This window comes from Myotis davidii, unplaced genomic scaffold, assembly GCF_000327345.1.
Source record: "Myotis davidii unplaced genomic scaffold, ASM32734v1 scaffold663, whole genome shotgun sequence".
NCBI lineage: Eukaryota > Metazoa > Chordata > Mammalia > Chiroptera > Vespertilionidae > Myotis > Myotis davidii.
In genome coordinates this window covers 2670962-2685085 of record NW_006295816.1, presented here as the reverse complement: position 1 = coordinate 2685085, position 14124 = coordinate 2670962, and the positions used below count along the sequence as shown (strand labels likewise).

At 55.9% G+C, this 14124-nt stretch overlaps 1 protein-coding gene across 1 annotated transcript in view; it reads right to left on the bottom strand.

The window, feature by feature from the left end:
* Positions 1–14124, bottom strand: part of DOCK3 (dedicator of cytokinesis 3) — a 160642-nt gene that overhangs the window by 32190 nt on the left and 114328 nt on the right. The window contains exons 29-37 of the mRNA XM_015568294.1: positions 12610–12685; positions 11992–12092; positions 11694–11752; positions 9846–9994; positions 7368–7453; positions 4942–5037; positions 2587–2647; positions 2105–2198; positions 12–160 (exon numbers count right to left, since the gene is read on the bottom strand). Coding sequence (XP_015423780.1) covers positions 12–160; positions 2105–2198; positions 2587–2647; positions 4942–5037; positions 7368–7453; positions 9846–9994; positions 11694–11752; positions 11992–12092; positions 12610–12685 — 871 coding nt within the window. The remainder of the gene's footprint in view (positions 1–11; positions 161–2104; positions 2199–2586; positions 2648–4941; positions 5038–7367; positions 7454–9845; positions 9995–11693; positions 11753–11991; positions 12093–12609; positions 12686–14124) is intronic.

The window sequence follows — 14124 nt, the reverse complement described above, 5'->3', positions numbered from 1 at the left end:
GCCGGGCCCACCTTGCCCTTGCTGAAGTAGTGGATGATCTTCCGGCACAGCCCCTCCTTCCGCTGCCACTCGCTCTGCGACGGGTAGTGGAGGAACTCCCTCAGCGGCCGCTCCTCCCACTGCAGCAGCTCGCAGTACAGGAGCAGAGTGAACGCAGCCTCTGTGGGGCGGGCAACGTGGAGGTCAAGGCCCGTGCAGCCCAGGTCAGGGGCCCTGGGTACCAAAGGGGAGACACAGGAGCTGCCCAGCTGATGACCTTTGACTACAGCACGAAGGGGCCGAGGCCCTGGGAGACGCCTCCCCCCACGGCCTGGTCACTCGCTCTGGCTCCAGAGGACGGCTGGCCCAGCGACCGGGAGCCGGTGCACAGGCGCCTCGCTCTGGAGAATGGACACGCGAGAGCCCGGGTGGCTTTCTTCTTCTTGTTTTGCTCAGGTGACTAGAGCTTCCTGTCCAGGCGCATCAGTACTGGCTCTTAGGAGTGAGCACTGACCAGGCTTCTCTCTGCCCTCCCTGAGCCGGCCTCGATGCCTCCACCTTCACTTTCTGGTCTCTGCATGGCCCTGGGAAGGACCCTTCTCCTATTCCTCCTGTTTCTAGAAGGACCAGCGCGCGGAGGTGCGAGTGGTGATAAATGTGTGATGGCCGCAGTCAGAAGCTCCATCTCTGAGGAACCGAGCGTTGATCTGGACCCAGGGCAGAGCCCCAGCGACACCTTGCCCTCACGTGGGCCAGAGGGAGAGGTGATGTAAACAGCGCTACAGACCCTGCTCCCTAAATTCCACGGGGTGAGCCACAGGGAGTCACAGCTGCTGCTTGGGGTCCTCTCTACACCATCTGCTCTTTCCAGCTCTCCTTGCTCATTTTCAGTGGCTTCTCTCTTACTGGAAAGTGAGTTAGTTCTAGCTTCAGCCTGGCCTTCGAGGTCCCACTCAGGCCTGTTCCTCATGACTAAGAACCTCAGTTCGAATTATGTTGTGGCCCACTCCCGTTTCGGCCAGGCCCACTCGCCTGCAGGCTCTCCCGGCTCCTCCTCACCCTGGCCGCTCTGCCTGTCCTCCGGCCACGGGACCCTCCTGCCCAGGAGGCACAGGCCTCCTCCTGGATGGGAAGCCTCTCTCCGGGACAAGCCCTGGGCGCTCACGTCCTGCCTCTGAAGCTTGAGAAACAACACATTCTCCTCGGGTGTCATTCCCGAGGCCACTAGTGACGCGTGGAAACGGTCGGCCAGCCCTTCGCTGCCCTCCTGGAGGGGTGCTGGGGTCATGGGGGGAAGTGGATGCGGAGAAGGGGAGTCAGTCCTGCCATCACTTAATTCTGGCCGGGCCGTGTAGTCAGAAAAGGTGGCTTCTATGCCCAACACTCTAACATCGAGAGACAGGGAAAAGGATTGTTCCAGTAAGTCCATCTAATTCCATCGATGTTTGTGGATGAGAGCTTGGATTTCCTGTCTAGCGCACGCATGAAAGCCCTGTGGCCCAAGGGCTGAGAGGGAGCGGCTGGTCACAGTGAAGCCGGTGGCTGTGGGGGGACTATGGCACAAGGTGACTCAGAGCAGGGCTCAGTGAACAGTGTGACAGGCAGTCAAAGGCTTTTAAACGTGTTCTGTGAGGAAAGGCCTCTGTCGTGGGTTAAATGCAGCTGCAGCGGAAGGGCTGCCAGAAAGCCCTCTCCACGCCCCCTGGGAGCTCCACGCTGTGTGGTCGGGAAGCCCAGGCGAGGCCGCTCTCCTGTGTCACGGCCGCACCCGATTCCCCTGTGCAGGTGCTTAGAAAGGCCTGTGCGAGGAGGGGCAGGGCTCAGGATGCTCGAACCTGGAGCAGCAGAACCCGGAAGTCACCCAGGAGGCCTGGGGGTGGGGGTGGGGTGGGGGGCCTGGAGACTGGAGCAGGCAGAGCACATGGCAGGAGGCACAGGTGGGAGTTCTGCCTGCTTTCTCCGCCACGTTACCAAGGAGTCGAGGGGAAGGAGTGAGGTGAGGGGCAGCAAGGCCCCAGCACGCTGTCAAGGTCTGGCAGACACCAGCCAGCGCCATCTCTGTCAGCTGTGCTCACCCGTCCAGTCGGTCCTCACCGGGAGGCACGGCTCTCTCTCTTGCACTCACCTGTGTAGTTCTCCGCCTGCAAATGCATGTCACAAAGCTTATGGATGTAGCGAATATACATCTCTTCTTTGTTAATCTCCGACTTGTAGAAGTTCTGTGAGAGAGAAGGGAGCACACACACAGGTGGGCGGCCATCCCTGAGCTCCAGGCAGCTGGCCCCAGCCCCGGTTGCTGGGCAGCAGTGGGGGCAGCTGTGGAGCACCAACCGGAAAAGGACAGACCCACTGCAGGGCACACCGGCAGGTCTCTGGGAGCCCCGCGCAGTGAGGAAGCGGAGGAGGGCCAGTGCTGGCTGGGATCCGGGCAGGCTGGGAGCTAGGGGAGGTCAGGGCGGTGGGACCTGCCAGGAGGCCAGGCTGGAGCTCTGTCCAAAGAGCAGCTCATTTCATTCCTTTCCCAGTGGGAACAGGACTGAGAAGATGTGCGCTCCAAGAGGGATTCCTGACGACCATGTGCTGGAGGAGAAGGGCATGTCCGCTCACCATCAGGTTCACCGTGCAGCCGACCTTCTTGTTCTCCGTCTCCTCTCCTTTCATGCAGTCCCTGCAAGGAGAGCGCAGGGGAGTGCCCATGGCGTGAGGCGGGGCCACGGGACAACACGCCCAGCTGTAGTCCCACAGGGGCATCGTGGGGACCCACCCGACTGGGATGCTCTCCAACCGGAACTGATTCCTGATGCTCCCCCGGAAGATGGGCAGGGAAGACTCTCCTAAAAGGGCCCTTGCAGCTCTGGCTGTGGCTGCGCGGTGGCTGCCTGTCCCTACCCCAGTGGCTGGGCAGCCCCATGTGCCGGGAGGGGGCCGGGAAAGGAAGGCTCCCTGGCTTCCAGCTGCCTCCTTCAGGTGGAGGTTCTGCTAGAGCCCACGGGCCCGGCAACGCTGGCTCTGTCCCGTCTTCCAGGGACCAAGAGAGCCCTTCTAGGGCTTTGCTTCCGAACCTGGGAAGCACGGTGGCTACCGATGAGCATCTCCCTAGCCAACACGGAATGTCTGGGATTCACGCAGAAGGTGAAGAGCTGCTTCTGAGCGCCTCCGGTTCGTGTCAGTACAGAGCTCACACACTAGAGCTTCAAGGCATTCAGGAGTACTACCGATTGCTTATTTGTAAAGATATATGTATATCGAGCTTGAAACAGCTATTCCCTTAGCGAGTTCTTGTTGAACTGAACTGCATTGGGGTGGGAGCCTTCCTCGGTCCTGCATGACCTCACAGTACGTTCACCCAATTGACGGTGTGTGCGCTGCGCCTGCCAGGGAGGCAGGGACCAGGCTGCTGTCCTCTAGGAGCGGGCTCTTCTGCCGGATGAGTTAGAAAGGTGACACAGGCCATCATCCAGGTGACATGCTCCGAAAAAGGTGTGCAGAGACAGTCGGCTAAGCTCCTGGGGAGGCCTTCTCGCTGGGGGTACGCACAAGGAGCCACACTGGGAGGCTGGGCTGCAGGGCGTGGGGAGTGGGAACTGGCAGGGGGTGGGGCTGGAGCCATGGGCGAAGACCAGTTTATGAAGAGCCTCGGGCGTCCTGGTAAAGAGTCTGAACTTTGTGTTGCAGATACTACCACTGAGACAGGAATGGGGGAGAACAAGGCAGGCGGGGCAAGTGCAAGCAGCTAGAACTAGGCCCGGAGCCCGAGAAAGCAGCGTCTGCTCTTTGCGCAGCCACAGTGGATAGGGCCGGTGCTAGTGAGCGCCGTCGTGAGGAAGAGGCCAGGAGTTCTGTCTCCCTTCCTCCCGGGGGCGGCAGGTGCCGCGAAGACTAGGCTATCCTGGTCTGTGGTGTGAACAAGTCAGTCCTCTGCTCTGACTCCCCAAAGGCCGCGTGTGACCTCACGAGGCCCCGGAACAAGGGTCTGAAGCTCACACAAGCACAACTGCTATGGGAAGAGGGGAAGCTCGAGATGCGAGCACTTTCCTCAAGAATCCCACGTCCACCCCCAGCCCTGCCCTGGACGCCGAGTCCTCTGCTCAGCAAGCTCTTGGTGCAGCTTCGCCTTCCCTTCCGCAGCAGCGATGGGGGCGGACCTCGCTCACATTTCCTGCCGTGGGTTGAAAACGCTCCCCGGTGCGCCCGTGTCTTGTAGCACAGAGGAGACGGAGCTACTGCTCGGGGCTGTTTCCTCTTCCATTCCTCCTCTCTTTCAGCGTCTCCCTCTGTTCCAAAGGCCCCTCAGCCTCTGCACCCGCACTCTGCTCAGAGGACACCCAAGGCTGTCGTGGTAGCTTCACTGTCACTTTTAGACGAATCAAAAGCCATGAAGTGATGGAGAAAGCAGGTGTTCATGCAAAAGCCAGTTTCACATGAATCTCAGATTGACCAGAACGGACAGACCCTGAGCTCACTCAGCTCTCTCTTCCTCTATCTGCTCACAGCCGGCACCAAAGGACAGACAGAGGCAGACTCTAGGCAGAGAACGCAGGCATGGAAGGGTGGGGTCCCTGGACAATGGCAATGCCAACCGCAAGTCCTTCTGGGTCACACTTCTGTCCCAGGCAGCACTCCCTGCCCGCCGGCCACAGGGCTGAGGAAGGCCACACTGAGCACCTACAGCCAGTCCCTGCCTTGCTTTCCTCTCCCTCCCTGCTGAGCCCACGCCTCTGAAGGAAAGTCAGATGGCAGCATGTTCTGGGTGTTTCCTGGGAACATGTGCCCAATATCAGGAGGGATCCCAGGAAGGAGCCCTCCCTCCACCCTGCGTGGCCATCAATAGATTCTTAATGACTGGCGATGGCACGCAACACCAAAGCAGCCCTCCCCGAGCGGCACCTGGTCTCAGCTTCAAGGTCCAGGGATGCCCCGCTAGAGAGAGTATCCTGCGGCCAGGGGGTGCCTGAGCAATACCTGTAGTCCAGAAGGCGCTCCATGAGGCGCGTGACTGAGGTCACGAAGGAAATGCCGGTCTCGCGCCATGTTTCCTGTTCAATCTTCTCCAGCAGGCTGTGTGGACGAGTGAGGGAGACAAACACAACACACAGTCCGTGAGCCTTCCCTGGGCACAGGAGTGGACCTGGAGGCCCGGGGCCCGTGGCAGGTCTGGAGACAGCAGACTCACCACGCCGCAGCCTTACCTGGGGTAGGGCCCAAACAGCTGGGTTCTACTCCACGCAGCACAAAGCAAGGACAAGGCAATTACTGAACCGGCAACAGCAAATAAACATATTTTCCATTTTCCTGTATGAGGCCCCAAGAATGCCACTGAACCGAGGGCGGGGTTTCAAAGCCCTGGCCCCTCCCAGTGCGTGCTGTGAGGTCTGTTCTGAAGAAGCAGCTGAGTAAGAGGCCACTGAGGGCCGGGCCTGGCTTTGCCAACTGGCTGACGGCCTCGATCACTGCTTAGCACCATCTTCAGCGAACATACAAATCAACCCTTCACGCACAAGCGGAAGATTCCCGCCAGGCGCGAGGGCCCAGCACCCCGCTTGCCCCGGAGCCACACCAGCACTTCTACCGTCGGGGATGCTCCATGCAAAACGTGCCAGAGCCAGAGTGAAGTGCCCAGGTCCTCTGCTCACTCCAGCCCAGGCCCCGCTACCTCAGATGGCCTCTGGCTTCTCCTGAGAGCCTCTGCCTCCCACAGGCCTCTCCCGACTCTCGTCCACACTGTCCCTGCTCCTTAAGCTCATGGAAAGTCCCCGGATTGGCAGGCCGTGCTGAGGGCGCACCACTGGGGACTCACACCCACAGCCTGGCGGCTGTTAATGCTGCTGTGAGGATGACAGTCTGAGCGGAGACTTCTGGGAAAGTGAGGTTCCCCATGTGACTAGAAGAGAAGGCAGGACCACTGGCTCTGGCCTCTGGCCCACATGGATAACACGACTGTGTCAGCATCCCCCAACCTGTGCTCTCAGAGCTCTGCTGTGCTGGCGACAGGGAGAGGTGTTTTGTGAGCAAACAGGCATGGGAAGTGCTGGGCACCACACCCTCCTTTTGGAGACTTTCACCTCTTTCTGCACATTAAGGGCTTTGAGAAATTCTACAACTACAGAGGCCTGTTCCATTTTGTTCAGTTGGGACGTTTCTAAACGAATCAGCCCGTGGCCCACTTATTCTTTCGTCTAGCATACCTACAACCTCCCCCAAAACACCAAGTGGGAAATGCTGCTCCACGCTACCAGTGGCTTCCGGCGCTCAGACACGACTGGAAACACTGCGAGGCACTACCGGGCAGGTAATTCAACTGCAAGTTATTTCTGTGCTACGTCTTCTCTTTGTACTCAGGTCATCCGCTAGCAGCTCAGGAAGAGCTTTCTTTGTCTTATTTCACAATTAGAAACAGCTTCAGCTAAGAGAGCAATGCTGAGAGATGGATGCACTTTCACAGACTTAAATTTCAGATGAATTCACATTTCACTGCGTGCCTCGTCAAGGCACAAAGTGGGCATGACAGACAGAAAGATTCCCCCTCAAACCAGGGACCTGGCCCACCCCCGAGCTGCTTCCTGCTGCGGGGCGGCTGAGGGCGAGGGCGCCTGCCAGGCTCTGGCTGTCTCATCACCTCCATTCAGCAGGGCGAGCCCTGCTCTGCCTGCCACCCGCTGTGTCATGAGGATTAAACAGGAAACGTCAACACATTCTGCGCAGCGTAAGGTTGTAAGCAGATGTGCAGTATTATTACTGGAAAAGTATGTTACAGGTTGTCTTCAATACGGCACTAAAACAAAGAAAATCTTCAAGTTGGAAATGAGGGGGGAGGAGACTAGAGCTGTCAATGTCTTAAGATTCTGTTTAGAAAGACAAAATATCCGACATCACTATCTGTCTGGGAGGACCACGGCCCCGGAGTCCCTCCTTGTGGACTTAGTCCTTAAAGGCTCTTGGCCTCCATGAACTCAAGCCAGGAGCCATGAATGGTGGGAGCACCCTTGACGTCATCGGTATGACCTCCTGTTTTGCAAGGCACCCGGCCTTGCTCAAGTCATAACATCCATGTCAGTGTTTTCAAGCCAACTGCACACTGACACAAGCAGGGGTTTCACTCCTGCAGCACCGAGCCCTCGTGAAGTCCCCTGGAGCTGTTTGGACACAGCGCCTGCGATGCAGACATGCAGCGCCCTCTGGCCTCCGCAGCCGCCATGGCCGGCTCAGAGAGCCTGCTGTCACAACGCCACTTCTTGATGGACAGCAGGGGATCCCTGCCCCCACTAGGAACCCAGGTTTCTCCTGACACCCACCCTCTAAAGCCTGCCCCGTGTGGGGCTGCACCCCGCCCCTGCATGAGCCCTCTTCACCCCTCCCCCAACGCGGGGTGCCTGGGCTGAGCAGCTTACAGCAGGCCGAAGAGCTCCCTGTAGCTCTCGTCACCTTTCCCTTCCGACACCATGCTGTCCAGCTTGTCGATCAGCTCGGACTCCACCTAGAGGGAAGCAGAGGCGTGGTGACCCGGCGGACCCTGCGGCAGGTGAGGGCCTTTGCGCCAGACAAATCCCAGGGAGGCAGACTCTCGTCTCAGCCCCGAGAAACCAGCTGCCTCCGGGCCAGGAGGGCTCCCGCCAGTGGTTTTAAGAGTTGGAACTTACACTTCCCAGGCACTGTACTGTTTCCCAGTCCAGGGGCAAAAGGCGAGGACTCCCTGGAGAGAAACGTATTTTGGATACAAAACCTTTGTCAAAGGTTTTTCTTTCTTAAAAAAATGTTCATTGAAAATAATTTGTACGTATAGAACACTACCCTCCAGTCAGCCAGCTACAAAGGACAGGAGCTGGGCTGGGCCCACTCTGACCACCATTAGGCTGGGCTGAGGGAGGTATTTCCTGCGAGACTCTCCTTCAGGAAAGAGGGCCCCCCTCCACGTCCCCCACGACCTAAGCGCTTGGGTCATCAGCAGGGCCCTGCCTGCGTTGGACTCCTAAACCGTGAGGAGCAATCGTGCTCTTGTTACTACTGCCAACTGCTCTGCAGGGCGGCCGTGTGCTCAGCCGTTTTCCCAACAGGCTCCATTAGGGTTACTCTGAGGTGAGAGATTAGCTGTCCGCGATGAGAGAAAATCTTTAAAACCTTCATTAGCCTTGAGAATGTGGTATCGTGGCATTATTTATACAGCTATTTCATATAAACAAAAAACGGCATGGCTGCATTTAATAATTAACTGTAACAGAAACATTTTCTCACTCTAATAGGGCCAAAGAGTCCTAAGGCAATGAACTAAGAAAAGAATAATTGAATTAGGAAATTCATTGCTGGCAGTTACGGTTTCTGAAATCCCATCAGCAGAAAAAGAGACGGTCAGGGCAGGGACTCCCACAGTTATGTTCGGCCTGAGGAGTGAGCTGCTTGAATATACGCTTCACCGGAAATAGCAAGCTGAGGCCGGGGTCCTGTGGGGCTGGTGCCCTGCACGCTCTCTGTGTACAGAGGAGGCATCGGCAGGGACCTGTCTCGGGTCAAGTGACGTCAGGAAGAGCTGGTCTCACTGTCAGCCAGCTGGCACCGCTCGCAGGGAAGCGGGTCTGTGTGTAACAAGGGATTTCCCCTCACACATGCGGTGCAGGCAGACTGTGCTTCCAACAGGGCAAAGGTGGGGAGGGCCCGGAGCAGCAGAGACTCAACAGTGCACACGTGGGCAGAGCAGTTGCCTGCAGTTCCCAAAACGGGTCCCTGGGCCAGAGCACCAGGCCCAGAGATCTTGTTAGATTCAAATTCTCAGGCTCCACTGCATCAGAACCGCCGCGGGGAGGCAGCAACAAGCCGCCCAGGAGGTTTGGATGCCATTCAAGTGCTAGAACCTCTTTGTGAGGCAGAGGAGCCGGTGAGGGAGGGGGTGGGGACATGACTTCATCACCCTCTGAGGCCCCGATACAGGAAAAGGTCAGGAGAAGCTGAGAAATCCAAACCTGGTGCTGAGGATCCGTGTGAGCAGAAACCAGTGACCCCAGGCGAATGCCAAGTTCTTCAGCTACAGCAGGTCCTAACTGGCAACACTGGCCATTTTAGGACTGAGGGGTGACTTTTATTACTAGAACCAAGATTCCTGAAGTGACGCCTCACTATGCATTCATTCAACAAGCTTACTTCCTGTGACATACAGCTGCCTACTTCCGGATAAAATGTTTCCCTAAGCCCACATGTCCTCACGTGTGAGCTGTGAGGGGCTAACGCGCTTCTTCAGCCCCGTGCCCAGCTCTGGGAGGTGCTCCGTGGACGTCAGCTTTGATTCTCATCTCTGTGAACCCACCGTGTCCCACACAACATGGTGGGTTCTAAGGAAGAAAAGCACAGGAAACCGTCCCCGGAGACAGCTCTGAGGCGGGGCCGCCTCCTCCACCTCAGGCGGCAGAACGGTGCAGAGGGACAAGCCGCAGCCAGCAGTCTAGCCAAAGGCGCACCCCTCCTGGACCCACCCTCTGTGCAGGAGCCTGTGAAATTCCGGGCTTCCTGAGCCGTGAGAAGCCACCAGGCCAGGGCCCCAGCCCTGGCAATGCCCGGACACACACGTTGGGGATCCCTAGAGAGGAAACACCAGCCTCCCAGGGCCCTCTCCTGAATTAACCGGGAGGTGACAGTCCTCCCCTTGGTCAGACAGTGCCTTTCACATGACATTCGTTCCTTTTCTCTGATTCTTTTCTGGCCTCTAACTTTATGAGGAAAACTCACACATCAATTCTGGCCAGCAAGTGACAGAACACCCTTGAACAGGAAGGATTCCAGATGGCCAAGCTACAACCCATCCCCACAGGAGCCTCCGCCTGGCCACCCAAGTCCCCTTCCTGGGCAGGAGAGCACCCCGAACCTGCCAGGTGTCATCTTACCTGCTTGAAGTTGCCATTTTTCCTCTGCTCCCAGTCCATCATGTCATGAAAGATGGGAATCATGATATTCCGCACTTCTGGCTGCGGGACCAGCGTCACACCCAGAAAAGGACCAATCATTCCCGGGATAAAGTGGATCTTATGTTCACCTGAACAACAAACCCAACAGGTCGTATTCGTACTTGCTCTGCTTCTGCATGGAGGCTGCCCAGTGGGCCCTGCAAGCATCGGAGCAGGAGGCTTCCCCCAGGCTTTCCGAGATGCACCCTCTCCTGGCTGTAGGGCGTCACGGACAACACGGGCCCAGCCCAGAGAGACAGTGAGTCAGATGCTCGACAGGCACAAACTGCCTTTCCAAAGAATTTACCGGAAGTTCACTAACCACCTGAAAATCATTCTGGGCTCAGGGACGGAGTTCACTGCTCTAGACAGGATAGGATTTCTGTGTAACCTGCGACAGTTTCAGAGTCTGCTCACAACAGTCATTTAGCAAGAAAAAGTCCATCCACAGGCAGCGCACACTCCCTGGTTCCTCCCTCCAGCCCAGGGCTTCTCGGTGTTGAGGCTGTTCCGTCCCTGGTCCAGCCACTAGAGGTCTGAAGCCCGGGGCGGCTGCCCGTGTGCGCCACCTGCCAGAGCCCTGCTGTCCGTGCGTCAGACACGAAGGAGGAGAGACAAACCGTGGGCCGTGTAAGCACCACGACTATGGCAAAGCCAGGTCACTCCTGAGGCCCAGAAAGTGCCATCCCATCAAAAACAATGAGAAAGGATTGGCTTATTAGGCAAATGTGACATCTTTTTAAATCTCTTCTATTTAAAAAGCTTATTTAAGGATCAGATGTTAGCCCTGAGGCTGATGTTGCATATTCCGATCTTGGTGGTCGGTGCAGTTGCTAGTCCACTGGGCTCCTGGGAATTTCAGAGTCTACCCCCCCCCAACACACACAGAAGTGCGAGTCCTGCAGCGGGAAGCTGCCTGGGGAACACATCTCCCTCCTAAGGGAAGGCCCGTGCTTGCTGCAGGAATGGCTCACACTCTGCTTGTTCCTCTCGTGTTAGAGACAGGGATGGTTAATGAAGGACTATGAGACTTTAGGGCCCTCACTCCTCAGGCTTCAGAACCAAGAGCTCAGTTGAAAACAGACTTTATTAGGAAGAGGAGGGGAGCTTCCCCCGCACTCTGACAGGCTAGCAAAAGCCTGCAGCACCAAAGGGTGGCCACCCACCGGGCAGTGCAGGTGTGCTAACCCCACCCTCACAATCGCAGATCCAAAGCAGTGGATGGCAGGGAAGCTGTACAGAGAAATCATCAAAAGAAAGGAAGCTGAAACCAGTCTCACCTACGGGCTGAAATTCCCTTCCTACATCCAACCTTCATGCAATGGGTGTCAGGAATGTGACCTGCTGGCCTGAATTCAGAAACCCAAGAAGGGTTTCAAACTTTACTAAAATGCGTAGCTGCCCTTGATGTGCTGCTGAGCATCTCCGAGATCTATGCCTCTGAGTCCAACATCCAGATGGCACAGGCAGAGCAGAGCGATATGACGGGCAGGAGCGCTCCAACTGGAAGATACGACGGAGCCCTCATCTTCTTTTTTTCCCTTTGGATGGTTAGCTCTCAAAAAGGGGGTTGGAATATGTGTTACTGGGGTCCTAGTTCTCAGCCCCACTCTCCTGCCAGGGCTGGTGCACAGGCGCTACACCACCCATCTGACGTGTTAGTGAAAGACACGGGAAGATTTCTTGGGTCTAAATTAACATTCATAAACCTCGGGGAGTTACTAGTCCTGTCACTTTCTATCTGGCTATGCAGTATGTGGAAGGGACAAACAAGGAGAAGAGACCTACCCAAATTCTGCCACATGCTGAACAGTTCATAAGCCATCATCACACGCATGTCCCCATACCTGGACACAGGAACACAGGAGCCGGTTATTAGTGGGGAAGGTTCGGGAAGACAAGGCTACAACCAGGGAGGCCAGTACTTCAGCACTATTTCTAGCGTTGCCCCGACTCTAAGCCATCTGCCTCTCACTGGGCTCCTCGGGAAGCTGCCCAGGGAGCCTGTGGACATCTGAAGAGGCCTCCCATGGAAACACAAGCCCATCTGGGCATGTGGTAAGGAGGTAAGAGACATATGTCTTACTTATCTAGAATCTTCTTCCTCTTGGCTGAAGTGATGATTTCTAGTTGGAGGCTTGGCTGGTTTATGAACAGAACTGCCAGGCTAAAATAAGAATTCCACACCTAGAGAGACAGAGAAAGAGAGGAACATGTGGCAGCCCAGTCTTCAGCTTTGCAAGAGGGATTCTAAATATACGCATGTAGCACAGAACCCATTTTACAACTTTGAGATCTTGATTTTTTTTCTTTTTAAGTATCTTTGCAAATGTTTTTTTTTTCTTTTCTTCTTTTTTGACTCCTCTGAAGCCAACAGTGTTAATTCGGGACCGGGAAGCATACTCGGGGACGTCTGGCTCCCAATACCTCCCGAAGCTGAGCTCACTCTGGGTGACATTAGTCACTATCAAGCTTGGAAGCCATTTGATAATACAAACATGTTGTGAATAATAAAAGAACCAGTGAGCTTTCCCCAGCCCCCAAGCTGACACGTAGCCAAGTCTTTCTCAAATTCCTCACCTGTACAATTGTAAGCAAAACGAAATGGCTGTTTTAAGTAAAACAAAAACAAAAACAAAAACGAGCGTGGTTTTTGGCTTCCGAGGGTCGTTACAAAGATCGCGGTGGTCTCAGGAGCCCCTACCTTGAAGTCGAAGTCCGTCTCTGTGAAGTTCTTGTGCAGGGCGGAGGACAGGTACTGCACAGTGGTGACTATGACGCTGCAGGGAGGGAATAAAGTGTTGGCAGAGTTAACAGACTCACAATGGCATCTGGGAGCTTAGCGTCAGCTGGCTACGGCCTGTGTGCGGACTTCTTGAGCACAATGTGCTCCCACGTAAGATGTGACTATAAAGAAAAGAGAGATGGCACAACCGCCACAGACAATCAGGCTTGGAGAAACGCCCCATTGTCGGCAGAACAGCACAGGGCAGGAGAGGGCTCTGGCCCAGCTCTGCCATCATCTGGCCTTGGGACTACTTCTCTCTGGGCCCGTTTCCCTGCCTATAAAAGGGGGCAGGTGAGGTTTGATGGTTTTTTAAAGTTGCTTCCAGTTCAAAGAGTGATTCTAGTGTTTTGGGGACTTCTGGGTAATGAACGTATATTATAACCACCAGAGGGCATAGAGTATAACTTTGCTTTTTTACATGATGATGGGGGTTTGAAGTTATTAAATGTCTGTATTTTCATCTCTAAGTCATTTGGCTCCAGCCTTTGGTTTAGAATATCACCCTTAATTTTAGTTTGGGCACCTATAAGGGTGCTGAGGGGCTGGCTTGCTGGAGCCAAAGGCACAGGTTGAGGTAGAGAGAGAGTAAAACGGAAGAGGCAGGTGAGGGTCTGACTACAGAGGCCCTACTGCCTGGCAAGGGAGCTGGTATCTAACAACGACCACCAGGATTCAATGCAGGAGAAGGGCAAGGCAAAGACAGTGAGTCAGAGAGACGACTCCACCAGCAGAGGGGTGAGATTTGAAAGGTAAAAGCCTTAAAAGAGCCTGGCGTGGCTCAGTGGTTGAGCATCGACCTATGAACCAGGGGGTCAGGGTTCAATTCTGAGTCAGGGCCCATGCCCGGCTGCAGCTCGATCCCCAGTGAGGGGCGTGCAGGAGGCAGCCGACCAATGATTCTCTCTCATCACTGATGTTCTCCCTCTCCCTCTCTGAAACCAGTAAATATGTATCTTTTTGAAAGCCTTAAAAGAGGCTGTGCCTGCAGGACAGGCTGGGAAGCTCCGAGGAGAGCTGAGAGACGGAAACGCGAGGGAGTCAAGTGGAAAACCCGCTGTGAGGAAATAGCCGTGTAGCTTTGATTATCAGCACCCCCTGCTCTGTTCCGCATAAAATGTTTGCAGTTTTGGACACAGAAGTAAAGGGCACTATCCCAGGTAAAGCGGAAAGGCCGCGCTGATGCCAACACGAAAGGCAGGTCAGCGGGCGGAGGCAGCGGCCAGCGGCCGTCCGGAGTGGAGGGGGACCGGGTGAGGCCGCACTCACCTCCGGCATCACTTCTCTGGTGTGTCAGTGAGAAGCTCAGGCTAGAAACAGAAACACGGCAGGCGGCCTGGGGTCAGCCTCAGAAGCGTCAGAGCCGCACAGCCCGGCCTCAGGGGCACTTAGCACTGACTGTGGGAGGCAAGCGGTGTCTGGCCACACAGACCA